This window comes from Cydia strobilella, chromosome 12 (genome assembly GCF_947568885.1).
Source record: "Cydia strobilella chromosome 12, ilCydStro3.1, whole genome shotgun sequence".
Classification (NCBI taxonomy): domain Eukaryota; kingdom Metazoa; phylum Arthropoda; class Insecta; order Lepidoptera; family Tortricidae; genus Cydia; species Cydia strobilella.
In genome coordinates this window covers 13,550,346-13,565,762 of record NC_086052.1, presented here as the reverse complement: position 1 = coordinate 13,565,762, position 15,417 = coordinate 13,550,346, and the positions used below count along the sequence as shown (strand labels likewise).

The 15,417-nt window shown below is 36.5% G+C and overlaps 1 protein-coding gene across 1 annotated transcript in view; it reads right to left on the bottom strand.

Annotated features, from left to right (window-relative positions):
• The window catches only part of LOC134746211 (huntingtin-interacting protein 1), a 61,498-nt gene extending 46,303 nt beyond the window's left edge, over positions 1–15,195 (bottom strand). Inside the window, exon 1 of the mRNA XM_063680537.1 lies at positions 14,835–15,195. Within this exon, the coding sequence (XP_063536607.1) occupies positions 14,835–14,918 (84 nt within the window). The 5' untranslated portion in view covers positions 14,919–15,195. The remainder of the gene's footprint in view (positions 1–14,834) is intronic.
• Between the last annotated feature and the right edge of the window lie 222 nt (positions 15,196–15,417).

The following is a 15,417-nucleotide window of genomic DNA, read 5'->3' as shown; positions in this document are numbered from 1 at the left end:
ACTTTAAAACTAAAAATGAAGATTTATAAAAATACGATAAAATGTATTTAAATATGGATAAATGATTTTTTTATTTGCATTAAATATTTTTATGATTTTGACCCATGTTCTTTCACTGATATGCGTTAAAATTGTTCAATAACAAACGAAACCGTCAACGCCATCTATACGACAGTAGGCCAAAGCTAGTAGCGCCCTCTGATCGAGAATCAAATTTTCTTGATTTTCGAGGCACGTTTTTTCCTTAGACTGTATCCATCTATTACGGAGTTATATCTATCTTTGGTTATACATAATTAGTATAATTAGATACGGATTACAGAATTTAGGGTAACTATAACTACCAACAGTACCTGCTTCAAGACCAAAACAACGGCCCAGCAAATATTACAAGTGGATAAATGCTGACTGGCACATAGACAAAAATCCTATATCGTGCGCTAATACCATAAACGTGCATTACGTCTACCATACGCGACAACTAGGGTAATGATCTCGTGGGCGTTCACACGCCGATGCAGCTAAACGGTATCACTATCGCTGGCATTAGCCATTGTAAACACGGCCTGCTATTCATGAAACCATCGGCTACGCTGTAGCAGTCTACCAGTATAACTCGATCAGATGCTTCGATCATGAATATCCGAGTATCCTACACGAAGCAGTATGCAATGTCAAAGCATTGCTGGCAGTGGAGCTGGTGAGACATGTTTAGGATGGATTGGATGTTGACTTGCCGAAAATACCCAAGAAAACTAACGAACTCTGTCAGAGTTCTTTCTTGAAGTTCAGTCTACCTAATTTTATAGAGTGAGCTCCATTACCCAGTAATTTATTCGTCAACAGCTTCGAGAGTATGATGTCCGGCCGCACGTAGTTCATAATTATGTTCAAACTGATGGATGGTTCGGAAATAGTAGCCACATGGCAGCCTTAGTCGGACCATGCACATAAAAGCAATGTATGGGGTATTCGGCGTCTTAGGTGGACGTTCTGGACGTACTATAATAGTAATGGTTGAAGGGGTCCAACCCCTCTTTACTTGCTGCGCTGTTGCGTCCCCATTTTGAGGCGAAGTATCCTTTACGACTCCCTTCTCCCTTGTCGTCGCTCGTGGTACTCCTGTTAGAATACCACAAGAAACCGATTGTAAGGCGATCCTTGGGGACGATGACGTTACGAATCTAAGGATGCAATAATAGATACTGGTCATCAGCTCTCAGCTGAGTAGAAACCGGTTTGTGAATAGGGTGCCAGCTAGTGGTGAGGAAATGAATTAAATTATGCGGAACACTCGACCCGGTATGGCACGTAACTGCTGAATACTTCTGTGTCACTTATTTGAGTAATAAATAAATAGGTAAGTGACGAAATTACACGAGAAATGGACGTGCAACACGATTCGCACTGAAGCACGGACGATTACATATATACAATAAAATTACACAAATATCACAGATACAATAAAATTTCTACCGAAACTTGCATTTTCAGCGAATCATTTCGTGGAAATATGACTGTAGACATTTAGCTAATAACCTTATCCTATTAGGAGTATCAGTAGGTCAATGAGAATATAGCCCTATATGTGAAATTTACATATATATCCTATTGGGTTTTTATAGCATAGTTTTATTTCCCAATAAATCAGAACGGGGAAATTTATGAATGAATGTTCATAAAAGCTTCCCCGTCAAATAAATCACGACAAACTGTATTTTCCTGCCTAATGTAGGCATTATGGCATTAATAAAAGTTAATTTTTCTGGTAGCCTTCGATGTGCATTTTTATATTATGAAATTGCTTCCTCTTACGAAAACCGTAATAATGATTAGGTATATCTAACAAAATTCAATATTTCCCGAAGTAAGCACAGAAATCAAAGTTGATTCATTTTTTAATTTTTAATTTAATAGTGAATATTAGTGATACATATACATAAGTGCAGGGGGTCGTTTTTTTATTTTCGAGTGCTCAATTTCGTCACTCGAAAAATCAGTAGAAAACGGCGAATTGATATTTTTGAAATACGAGCAATAGAAATTATTGTGGTATTGACCACTCGTTTTCAATTCTATTAGTAGAATTTAAATGCCTAGTAGTGGAGATATATTGAAGGGAGCCACACGAAATCGAGCGCTCGAAATTCAAAAATCGGCCACCAGGGGCCCGTTTCTCGAAAGCTTGTTACTTGTAATACAAGCGGATGTCACTTATTGACAGCTTTTGTTAAAAAGGGACTTCCACTTGTATTACAAGTTACAAGCTTTTGAGAAACGGGCCCCAGGTATACGTTGTAGTAGCTGGCTAAATAAAAGTGTAGTTGGTATTACAAACAGGAACATAAGTGAGATTCGGGATGCTGACGGAAGAGGATGTGCCGGTGATTGCCCCCACTTGCCATCTGCCACGAACCAGACCACACAACAAAGATCTCCCTCCATTCAACTCCTCCCTACAAACGGGGAACATTGTAAAGTAGCCACAGTAACTATGAATGGTTATGATTATGAGAGATAGAGCTACATTCAGTTGCCGGACATTAATAATAATATAACGGGTACTTATGGGGGCGGAAAATTGGTGGATGATTGATGACAATGTGACAATGGCGGAATTAGGAAACAAGTACTTGGGCAGTGTATAAATTGTAGACTTTCAAGACTGTTATTAATTTCGGGACAAATATTTAACGGTATGAGTCTGGCACGCAAAAGCATTTCTGCCGTATGTATGATGGGGCATATAGAGGAGCGGCCGAGTTCAAACATGCATAGTTATTAATGCATACACCATTATGAGCGTGCACACACGTCTAAACAAGGGCACCGTACCTATCCACACCTCTATAGTTAAACAATTTAATTTCTAGGCCAATCGGAGAACTTCGGCCAATCTTCGGGGGCAATAGGGGGAGAACTTCGTCACAGAAAGTTTTAGTTTCGACATTTTTTTTATTGAGTCACTATCGTAGTTGTTACTAAATTAAAGTAATTGTAACTACTCTCGTGCACATTTTACCGCTTTTCAGATTGCATGAGAAAATAACTTAGTTTTTTGCGAAAGCGACGGCTAAGTTCGCAATCTTAGTTTTTGCAACAAAAACTTCTATGTATACTTATCGTTACTTTGCTGTGCTGTAAATAATGTTTATAGCCCTTATAGGGTAGTTCTGTCAAGTTCTTTTTTCGAACTGTCAAAACGATTAGCGACTATGGCGTGTATATGAAACGCACACATGACGACACGTTCAAATCTTATATTTACTTCCAGTTTATAATTTAATAAATACATATATTTTTAATATAGGTATAAAATCAACAACCCTATTGGACTTACATCCTACTGTACATGTTGTTTTTTTTACTTTACTTTATAAATGACATTTTATTTTTTTATTTTATTTTAAAATAGGGGCCAAGACCATATAAGGATATAGCTTTCTGCGATTAAACTTTACCGTTTTTGTGATTCAAACAGACCATAAATAAAAAAACCATTTTAACAGATTTACATGAACTAACCCTTTCTAAAATAATCCAATTGCTCACTCACTTGGAGAAAACCAAATTTTTATGATGAACATTTAGATAATTATCATAGTACATTTGCATAGCCCAGACGAAATCGTAGAGTTAATCAGTGTGGTCACACACGGTGCTCCTCATAACCACGCGCTTAAACTAACAGTAACCAGTAAAAGCGGAAAATTTGCTATTCACGCAAAATCAAGGGCACTTGAGAAAACGATGTTAAATCAGCAACTAGACTAGATGACTAACTAGTTGACAGAAATAGAAGAATGGTAGAAGGGCAGCAGCTATTAGAGAGGAATGGCGACTCTGGCGACATGTTGATAACCAAATACAATCGATTAAAATCTGAATGATACGATCAACAATCATCATCATTATACTAGAAAGAGGTCTTCTGCTTATGGGTCTGTAACGGCCGTGCGGTTCCAACAGTTCCTTGCCTTTAGGTAAATCGAGCCGGACCTTCCCACGCCTCAAATCCAAACAAAACCAAAAAGTACCGAAAAATACTGACTACATTATATTAATATCTAATTAAGCTAGCAGCACGACTGCAACAATGTAATTAATATTCATTCTTCGATAAAGAAATGCAGTAAGAGTCGTGGAAACGATAATTAGAAAGCTGCTCGCATTAAGCCCGAGTTGTGGAAATCGCTGTCGCTTCCACGAAGTGTATGAAAGCTTACGTCGCCCACACACTCCCAATTCTGTACAACTTACACTCAAGAGCAATGAAAATGGGTTATTTTACCGTGACCCGTTCGCGGAGCTCTTGACGAGTGTATAACCATGTGTTAGAACAAATAAATATATACAATTATAATACGTAAGTCCGTAACTAACCAAGCAGTCCAAGCTCAGATATTTGGGACTGAAAATCACAACGCATGAATTTGTAGACCAAAAAATCACAAAGAATATCAAGCTACCATCAAGAACAAAATGCAAGAAATTTGGAAAAAGTGCAGAAACAGGAATTCCACTCTATGGCAATTAAATTTCTTAATTTTAATGTTCTACAAAAATATCAAAACAAAAATAAGTTATGTATTTCTTCCAAGTATAAAAATAATATTCGATGTAATATCTAATGTATGTAAGTAAGTAAATCATATATTATGTGGTGCATAAGTTGGTATAATGGTTGGTTGGTTGTAGGTAAGAGAATTTGACTAAGTATGGCAAGACCACGCCGCGCAACCTTTAACTTCTGACCTTTATTGTAACTATTGTAAGATTTGTGTGTTATGTGTTTCTCGTGTTCATCAAATAGTATCCTAACTAACTACACCACAAACTCTATAATCGATCAAAACTCAATTAGAATAATGAATTCAATTTAGTTTCGTATTTCTAAACCATTTTCCTGATAAACCTTAATAGTACAATGAGCATCAAAGGTACAGTCAAGGGCATAAATATATATACATTCCCAAAGTTTCAAAAATATGTGTACGCTCTTACACCTTAGACAATAAAGTCGTGTTCACACATTTTTGAGCCATTTGTCTGGATCGATATTGTTGCCTTCGGCTGTACCGTATCAGCCAAAAGTACCATTCTCTGATATCATAACACAAAGAGATACATACTTTTAAACGGAAACTGTCGAGATATATCTCTAGAAAAGTATTTGAGGGTGGCAGATACTTTTGGTCCGTTGTTGTTTCCGTTGTTTTTGATGCTGACTGTATACTGCAAGCGAGCATCTTTTAACGAATAAAAATATCAAGCAAGTTATCGACTACCTAATTCAGTTCATAATTCACCCGGCGCGGTGAACTTTACTGGGTCAGGGGTGGCCAACCGGTTTGTGATTACGGCACGCGCAAATTTGCCGATGCCGGCTTAGACAGAGACTCAGGAAACTCCTTGCTAATGACTCATTATCTTTTTTTCCCCGGCAACATGTGGCGTAAGTTAATGACTTGTACATTTTCACAAATGTATATGCTGTTTAATGTTGAAATGACGACATACAAATACTTTGAAGCGTGACTAAACCTAATTTCCTTATCATGCCGCGAAGAATTTCCTTTTTAAATATTTTTCTAACCGTTAAAGAGAAAATATACGAGTAAGCTAGAGCAACAAATAAGTCCATTATTACTCGACGAACTTTTCAATATAGGTCGTTCATTTGTTTCATAAGTCAATGCTTTAGTGTAGTGTAGAGTCACAGCTTTAAATATGTGTAAAGATTTTTTTGACTTATGGCGAATTTTAATAGTTTTCCGAAACTAAACTTTGGTTGTTACCTGCAAAACTATTATTCTTTGTTCCCTACATTTCATTATACTAGTCTAGTACAACAAAAGGTTAACTTTTCTGTGTGAAAATGTCCCCTTAAAAATGAAACATTATTTTTTAAGGAGAGAACCCAAATTTCAGTATAAATATTCCGTATCTGTTTCATAACACACATGTTTTATTTTATCCACGTCGCTTATTGCGTGTAAAAAGAAGTATGTACTAGCAAACTTCACAAAGTTTCTTTTCTCCGATCACGTCGAACGAGAAATGTTATTGAAAAAATAACAATCCTTCTCGACAAGCAAGTTGATGTTTTAAGTTTGATACAATGAAATGAACGAATGATATTTACGGTGGAGTTATTTCGCAAATGGACGGACATTCTTAAACGTAAAGTCGAGACCTCGTTGCTTAACCTCCTTCCCTATAAGGCAGTAGATTGATCAACTATTAGTCCGTGGAATTAACTATAAGATATATATTGTTAAGTGCCAGCATGCAAGTTGGTTGCGTTGGTTATTGTTTTTCCTCCTGACTATTTGCCACTGCTCTGTAAAGGAGGCCGCCAAGCTATACCCAATAGGCAAAAATTGACATAACAACGTAGATATTGCCGCAAAGTTTTAGGCGTTGTCTGCATATTATTGGAACTATGTGATAGTGTTCCTAATTGAATAGACTACTGTATGGTCTGTATGATAATACTATTACTTATTCTGTGCTACTGTAAAAACATACGCTACTCTATTGAATGAATCTGTTTTGAAACGCTAGAAAATGTTATCATAAAGACATAACTATCTTTTAAAACGACGTTATTATATTATATATAGTAGTAGTAGTAGTAATTACTTTATTGTACACAACACAGGTTTACAAAAATAAATTATAGTAATGGAAGTACAAAGGCGAAATTATAATACAACGACTGTGATGATAGGTTGACTAAGAATGATAGATGAAAAAATTCAATGCAAACAGGTTGCACGTTTACTTTTTCAATGATAAAAATACCGAGTCAGCAGCAAAAACCACACACCACAGGCAAGTATTTCCGTTGGATATTAAATAAATGTGAGAACGTAGTAGGGATTCTTATTACAATGTGTTGTATCCCTGCATATGCAGAAGTATATTATATCAAAATTTAGTTGAAATAAAGACTGTGGCAAACGTATTCGACTTTGAGTAAATTAGTTTGAATGTCTTTTGATGGTCAAGGTATTTGATACAATACCGAAGGTTTTTTTAATATAATGTACCTACTTAATGACTGTCTAAGTGGCTACCTATAAATGGTGCTATCTGAAACACCGACGGTCCACAGCCGAAATACAATTGACTCTATTGTTGAGAAAATAAGAGCTTATTGCAGTGCAAGTGTTATGTGATAATTATAGAAGTTTGACGTTTAAAATAACACTTGATTGGTACACAATTTACATAGAGTTATATCTATGTAAATTGTGTACCAATGAGAATGTAGGACAATGGTAAGACTGGCCAGTTATTTTATTTGTCGGTATCGGCAACTTGCGGTACAAAAGGTAATTGTCATTATTTACACGTCTTGCATGTTGGGAATGTTCTCACGTGCTAACGTTGCTTTAAAAAAACATGCAGCTGTGCCAAATCAACTTTAACGATATGTGAAAAACGTAAACTAACAGTTTTTTGCTTGAGACTTCCTTGGGTCCGATGCGGTTGGGTGAAGTTTCCAGAGACATATGCATATTATACCTACATCTTTGTCCTAGCTACAAGATTATTCCTGGTCATTGAGTCTGAGCTCTTATTATTGTAAACAAATTATCTATTAGGTAGGTACATAGGTTGATTTTCAGATTGATCTGCAAATTAAAAGCAGCAAACAAAAAAATTAATTCTCTGTGGGTTCATGTGGGTTCCTGGCACTACAATTATAGTTGATGTGTGACGATTTCCTTTCTTTGGTAGCCAAAAACAGATCACTCTTTTATCAGAATGACCCCTTATCTTATTATTTTGTTTATAATGTAAAACTTTGTTCTGTGTTTTTTTGCGTATTAGGCGAATAATAAGCGTATTTACTTTGAATAAAGCAATACTTGCATCTGCAATCGGAATGCGTTACTCGCTAACAATCTTAAGCCCATTAACATCACAGTCCACAAGGTAAGCAACTAAGCAGGTAGCATATACCTATATAGCAACTATAGATTGCGCGTCTAGTATGAATCATAACATAACACATCTTATACGCGGATATCTGTTAGTAAACAGCCCGTATCTCTGAAGTATGTAATGTGTTATGTTATTCATAGCGCAACCTGAGCTAGGCGAGTTTAGGAATCGGATGATCTAGTTACGTACGTTACCATTACTCACTCGTAATATCTAAGTTTATTTTGCAAAGGTAAATTGAAAGTTTACCACCTCGAGCGAACTTGGAACACACGATATTTCTGGGATACCGGACCATTTGGCCAGATGCGATAAATTACATATTCCATTTTCCTTGAGAACCTGTAGTTCTCATTAGATGTTGTACCTACTTATTGTATCCTTGTTTTTATCAATTTATTAAATAATGTGTGTATAATATTGACGGTCGTCGATGATAATATAAATACGTATATATATTTTAATAACAAAACTTCCGTGAGACACAGACATATTAAATATATTAATAACGGGTCACTCGCGTATTTTCTCGTAGCTTCTGATGACACTCCTCGGTACGGAGTGAAACATGTCGAGCGTTTTTCGACTTAAAATACGTGAGTGACCCGTTATTAATATAATTAATACGTATATATATACGTTTAGAATAATTTATATTGAATTTTATATTATCTATGATATGACACTAAAAATAAATCTATCGATAACAAGCGACCCCGCTTCGTAGAAAATAAATTAAGTGATGGCTCAGCAACCTCACCATACACTGGCTGGTTAAATTAAATTAGAAGACTCGGACTCTGACAACTCGGACAATTCACATGTGATCGCGCTAAAAACGGAATATACGACCTGTATACAACATAGGATGGCGTAACGTGGTTGATTGCATGTTGTTAATACATAGACAGTATAAACAATGCATGCGATTGCATATAAAACGGGTTAGCTGTGTATGGACTACCTAGAGGATCTTAGACATTTTTATCTTAACTTCGGTAATCATCGTAAACGCATTTTTTTACACTTTAATAGCGCAAAATATTTAACAATTTTTTGTTGAAATCAGGTTAAATGTTTGTTTATCCGTTATCTCAACTCTAGCGCAAATTCATTTCTTAAATCGACACGTTAAGAAAAGAACTACCGGTAATGACGAGCGAAACTATGACACAATTGGTTTACTTTTAATACAGTTTTACTGATTTTGCGCGCTTAGCCAAATAAGGTTATACCGGCAACATTAATGCTATTAGATTTCCATGCAGTCGGGAAATTGAAATCGATCGGTTTGTGAGAACTAATAAAGTGGGTTCCTCGCATCGTGGTCGGTTATCAAATGGGAACGTGGGATCTGATTACCTACACCAGCTATTCTCAAAGTTTGCGCAGACCATTGAAATTTAAGGCTCTCTGAAAATCCAGCTCATAGGGCCGGCACAGCTGGTGTTCTCGTAGTGAAACATTTTTAGATCTTTACAAAAAATTTTTGAGGTGCCAAAGAAAAATAAAAGTGTCTGCGGCCAAAAATTTTAAAAGGCTTTATTTAGAGAGGTTCCAAAAAAAAAAGTGTCTGCGGCCAAAAAGTTTGAGAACCAGTCACGAAGCTGAAGGTTCAACAGACAGAGACGTCTTCATGCAAGAGCAATTTGTCTTTAAGTACATACGAGAATACCACTTTATGTCTAATCTCGACTTGATTCGTGCTTTGTCTGCGACTTCAAATAGCTTACATTCAGAGATTTTCAACTGTTTAAAGCCGTTTAACGGCTTCAAACAAAAGAATGGTTGTGTTGTGTTGATGAGATTAAAAGGCATTCAATGCTATCTAAATTGCAGAATAGAAATGAAAACATCTCGAGATCATTAAGCGTACATTTCTTTAAAAGATTAAAACTTACCTTTTGTCCGATAGATAACGAAAAACGACGAAATATACCAATTATTGTCGTAAAAACGATAAATCCCTGTGAATAAAAGGGCGTACGATGAAAAACTAAGGTGGGAGTAAAAGTGGCGAGTGATAAGTTATCAGATGCGTCAGGTTTTCACAGCAATCGCCATTATCGAATGTTTATCGATAACAAAAGAGACAAATATCATTTCCAATATTCGGCCGGTTTTATTAATAATTGACATTCGCTTGTTTAATTAAATGCATGTAAAGGTGTGAAAATTACATCGAGATGGACGCGAAGAAAGACCAACAGCGAGAGCCAAAAATAGTATTGGATTAAGTACTAGAGTACAGTCAACAGCAGAAATTGTGAAATGGGCGAGCTGATCAAAATAACTTTATTGTTAAGAGATTTAGAGCGTGTGTAGGTGATTTTGAACACCTCATCCATTAGCTATTTCTGCTGCTAATTAGGTATACTACATCTCCCAGTTGGGATTTTGAGCATTAACTGTGGTTTTTTTTATTAACCAAATGTGAGTATCGTTAAAAATATGAAAGTGATTAAAGTGAAATAATATGAAAGTGTTTGTTTACTTGATACACTTTCTCGGTTTATCGATTTAAATAATGTTTGTAAAGGCAATTGGCTCGAAGCATATCTAAATTGTTTAATTTATATTCCAAAATTGCTTTTAAATCATTTATTGTTTTGCGTGTAGTTAATAGAATTAATAAGATTCCGTAGTGACGAATCAAATAAGACTCCGCGCGGTTTTATTTTAGTACTTACGTATTAATTTATTCAATTAACTTTTCATTAACGTATTAACTGCATTACATTAATTTACCTATGTAAGGGCCATAATAATCCCGCCGCTACTTGGCACATAATTCTAGTCCAGCCATTCTCAAAGTGTGCTCCGCGGAGCCCTAGGAATCCGCAAAGCCTCTGTAGGGGCTCCGCGAGAATACTTGTAATACTTAATGAAAAAAAAGACAAAACCCTATTGTTTTTTCATTTGGGCCTCCGTCAAATATTTCACTTTTGAAAAGGGTTCCGTCACCAAAAATGTTTGAGAACCGCTGTTCTAGTCGAACCTCGCACTGGTTAGCCCTCAACACTCGACTCTTTCGCCCTCGCCCTAAGAACGAGATTGAAACATACGGCCTGGATAATTTAAGTGGGTCGGCGCGCGTTTGCGTGTCGGTCGGAAATTCGTAAATTGCAGTCCGGCCCCCGCAGCCTCGACTGCAGTTCAACGGGCTGATAAACTGCCGTCATTTATACATTTTAAAATGTATAAATGACCTATTTATTATTTATTTTCGGCAACGGGTACCTATATATCGCTGACTACATTCCATTGTTAATAAGGCGCTACTGACATAAACAGTAATTGAAAAGCATATTATTAATTGACAAAGTACCTACCTAGTAGACGCAATGTCGCTTTTTGAAAGCGTAAGTAAATAGGTATCTACACTGAAGATTCCGCCAATAGAGGCGATGAAGAGACATTCATCGCCTCTATTGGCGGTCTGATTTGTATAACATAAACACTACTCACGATTTGTGTACTTATAATCTATAATCTCTATGCGTATATGAAAATAACTTGGAAGATTTCTCAGAACAAAAGCAAATTGCGCAAGTTATAAGTATAAGAAATGTTGAATAGTAAATCATTGAAGGGGAAACCCACACGAATCATAAATTGATTTGCCTCCGTTCCCCGACATTAATAGCTTCGGATTGAAACAGTGTGATCTGTTCTGTCGCAGTGTTCTGACTTCTATTTCGATGCATTCTATATATTGGAAATATTGGAACCAAAATCATGATCCCGTGCCTAATTCAAGGCTGCTGTCACAAAATTGTAAAAAAAAGATAAGTAGTAAAGATCAAGATATAATATACCGGGTGGGCCAGTGATAAATTATCTTTCGTTAAAATGCATTTATCATTGGCCCACCCTGTATTATTATGTTTAACTGTAAATTAATGCAGTTTTTGTAGTTAAAAAAATAGTGTTTGGATGTTGCTAGATTTACATTTTTAAACCACTTATTATGTCTGCCGAATGCCGGATGACTTGTGGGCCAAGTTAACCACGGAGTGGGAGCCCCACGAGTCTAACCGGGGATCCGGCATACCTCGTCGGCGATGGCGGGATAACTTGGACTCCTTCTTGACAGGCTGGCCGGATATAGCATTAAACAGAGACGAGTGGAAAAAGAGGGGGGGAGGCCTTTGCCCAGCAGTGGGACACAGTCGGCTCTGAATAATAATAAATAATAATATTATGTTGTCGGTGAGATATGCTCATCATAATCTACATATATTGTACCAGTTACGTATATTCTGTCTATATTGTTCTTCACTTGTATGCTTCTGTTTTCTCCTTGAAATAAAAAAAAATAAGGAATATCTAACACATTAGTGAAAAAGGTGTGTGAAGATTAGATAGATAGAAAAGATATTAACTTTTCATCACACTCGCTCAGTAAATGTGGAATTGCACGCAGGCTTAGCGGGAACTATAAAAAAAAGCGTTTTCCCTAGGGAGTTATGAAGTTTCTAGTATTATAATTAACAGTTTTTTGTCTTTATACTTCATTTTTGTATCGCAAGTGTGATGAAAAACATTGTGTGTAACTCGGGGCGTAATATTATTGCAAACTCGAGTCTATAAATCGCTCCGGCAAGCCGTCGCGGTTTAACTATACTCTCGTTTGCAATATTTAACTTACGCCCCATGTTGCACAATGTACTATTACAGACCTTTGAATTTCTTCGCAGATATAATATCAAGTTTCCCTTGTTATCTTTACCGAAGAGCAAGTGATAAATATTAAGCAAATGATAAATCGCACATAAATAAGTTCCAAGAAACGAGCTGGGGATCTTAACTATACCTACTTATTTACTCGAAAAATACACAGTAGGTTACTGATGGATATACGAATCACGCTACGAGGGCAAAGTTGCAACGGAAACCTAGTACCTAATTGAATATAATTATATAGAATTTCTAGTTTCACTTAGGAAGTGAATGCTCGTGAGATGGTTGACTGACTCGCTGTTACGACACGAGCACATGACAATAGTATAGTAACGCTTAGTGCAATAGTAGAAGGAAGGAAGTAAAAGGAAGGCGGAAGAGAGGGAGACCAAGAAGAACATACATGGACCAACTTAAGGAAAAGATAAACGTCGTGTCGTATCAGACGGTCAAACGAAAGGCTCAGGAAAGAGATACATAGAAATTGCTCCACCGACAAGAGCTAGGCTGTTAAATTAATGATGATGAGTGCAATAGTAAGTGCAAAGGTTGCCACCTTTAACCACTGCGTTACAAACGAGGGCATACTTAGTATTTTCATACCTGTAAGTGTCGCGTTCTGAATATGTAGTTGCGGTAGATACCTATTCACATCACACTATGCAATGTTTTTTTAATACTATACATTGTGAAGGCCATTTTACCCGACATTTGGAAAGGGTTATGATTGTAGCAGTTTATGTATGTGTCGGCGGCAGATCGTAATATTGGGCATATCGAAATATTCCTAGGCATATCATGAAACGCCGCCATTTCATGGTCTGGCTAGTGACTACCAGCCATATTGTTCAAACCTCAACGTTTGAAGATTTGCCTGGTGAGGTTTAGGCATATCAAATAGGCAGGGTGTGATATTCCTAGACAGATCATGAAACGCCGGCATATCATGATCTGCCTAGCGACCACCAGCCATATCGTGCACACCTCAAGGGATGATATTCCTAGGCAGATCATGAAAGCTGGCATTTCATGATCTGCCTAGCGACCACTAGCCATATTGTGCAAACTTCAAGGTGTAATATTGATGAAATGCCGGTGTTTCATGATCTTTGTTTAATTTCAACCTTGACATCCTTAACTAACAAATTAACTAGATTACACATTAATTATTGCAATCAACAGCTATTTAGAACTCAAAACATGAATGATGAGAAAGATAATGGTTGTAGCTATTTTACAGGTGTAGTGTTTCTTTAGATGCTCTTATAAGCACAGCATGAATATAAAGAGATATGTGTCGTTTTCAAGCAAAAGGTACCACATTGTCACTTGCCATAACAAAGCTCTGACAGGTTATTTGTATAAAGATACAAGCAAATTTCTTCCTTATGGTAAGCGACAATGTCGTACCTTTTGCTTGAAAACATCACATGTAATTTAATGTTATGGAAATTATGACTAATGTTGAATAAATGACCTAATAAAAGACTCAATTAAGTGCAACAGAATGCAAGACTGCATATAAATAACTGATTAAAAGTTAAAACCGATATTTTTAATCCCCATCGCAAAAAAAGGGGTATTATATGTTTGACGCCAATGTCTGTCTGTCTGTCTGTGGCATCGTAGCTCTCTAACAGAGCCGATTTCGATGCGGACTTTTTATGTGAAAGCGAGTTTTCTTACGGTGGTTCTTAGCTATGTTTCATAGAAATTGATCCAACAGTTTGAAGAGTATCAGCAAGTTTTCAAAATGATGTAAGACATTTTTGGCATAAAATTGATTTTGTTGGCATATAGAGTAGGGTTTTTTTTATTATTTATTTAAGTTATAGTTTGTATTAAACAGTACAACAACCTTATTATTATGTGATATACCTTGGTTCTGAGATATAAAAAAAACCTAAATCCAGAAATGTTGTGCCTTATACTGGTATTTCTTAGATAAAAACTTCAATTCTGTACTTGAATTGAACAGGTTCTGAATGCATTCTTCTGAAGAATTATTAATAGGAACAGAAATAGAGTAGATTATATCATTATATAAAAAAAATATAATCTGAGTTCATAGTAACATACAAGTGTCCTATCAATCAATTCTGTATTAAGAATTGAGTAATTGAGGATACAAAGACACTAGTTTCCTTACTAAAGGTTAACATAATGTCAGGTACTTCAAGGTACTTGGCGCTCACCTGAAACTTCTCAAAGTGCTCACGCTCAGCGTCCAAACTGTTTTTCTTTAGCTGAAGGACACGGGGCAAAGAAAGGGACGCCATGGGTCAGATACATGCGAAGAACTGGCGGCAGGAAATCCAAAAACACAATTTCAAATTGCAGTGGAAACACGACTGAATAGTAAACTGTTCATATGTCTAACCACAAACTACACTTATTATGTTATTATAAACACTACGTACATTTTATTACCACTGGGTTTGTATCTATATTTAAATCAGAAACTGTTTTTTTTTCGTGTTATTTCGAAGTCAGTATCACATCACACACTTCCTTTTGCGCTGCCAACGTCCGTCCGTTCCAAATGCCATATAACACTATAAACGTCTGTGACGTCTGACACGTCTGTCAAAATTTGGATGATTGAATAGAATAGAAGCCGAACAATACAAAACAATCGCACGAAACGAAACGCAGCAGCAGCGAACGTACTTTCCGAAGTTTCCGAACGAACTGCGCGATTGCGCGAAGAGCGAGCGAGAGAGAGCGCTTAGAGCTGCCCTACATATGGTTAAATTTCTATCGATATTTCCGGTTTTT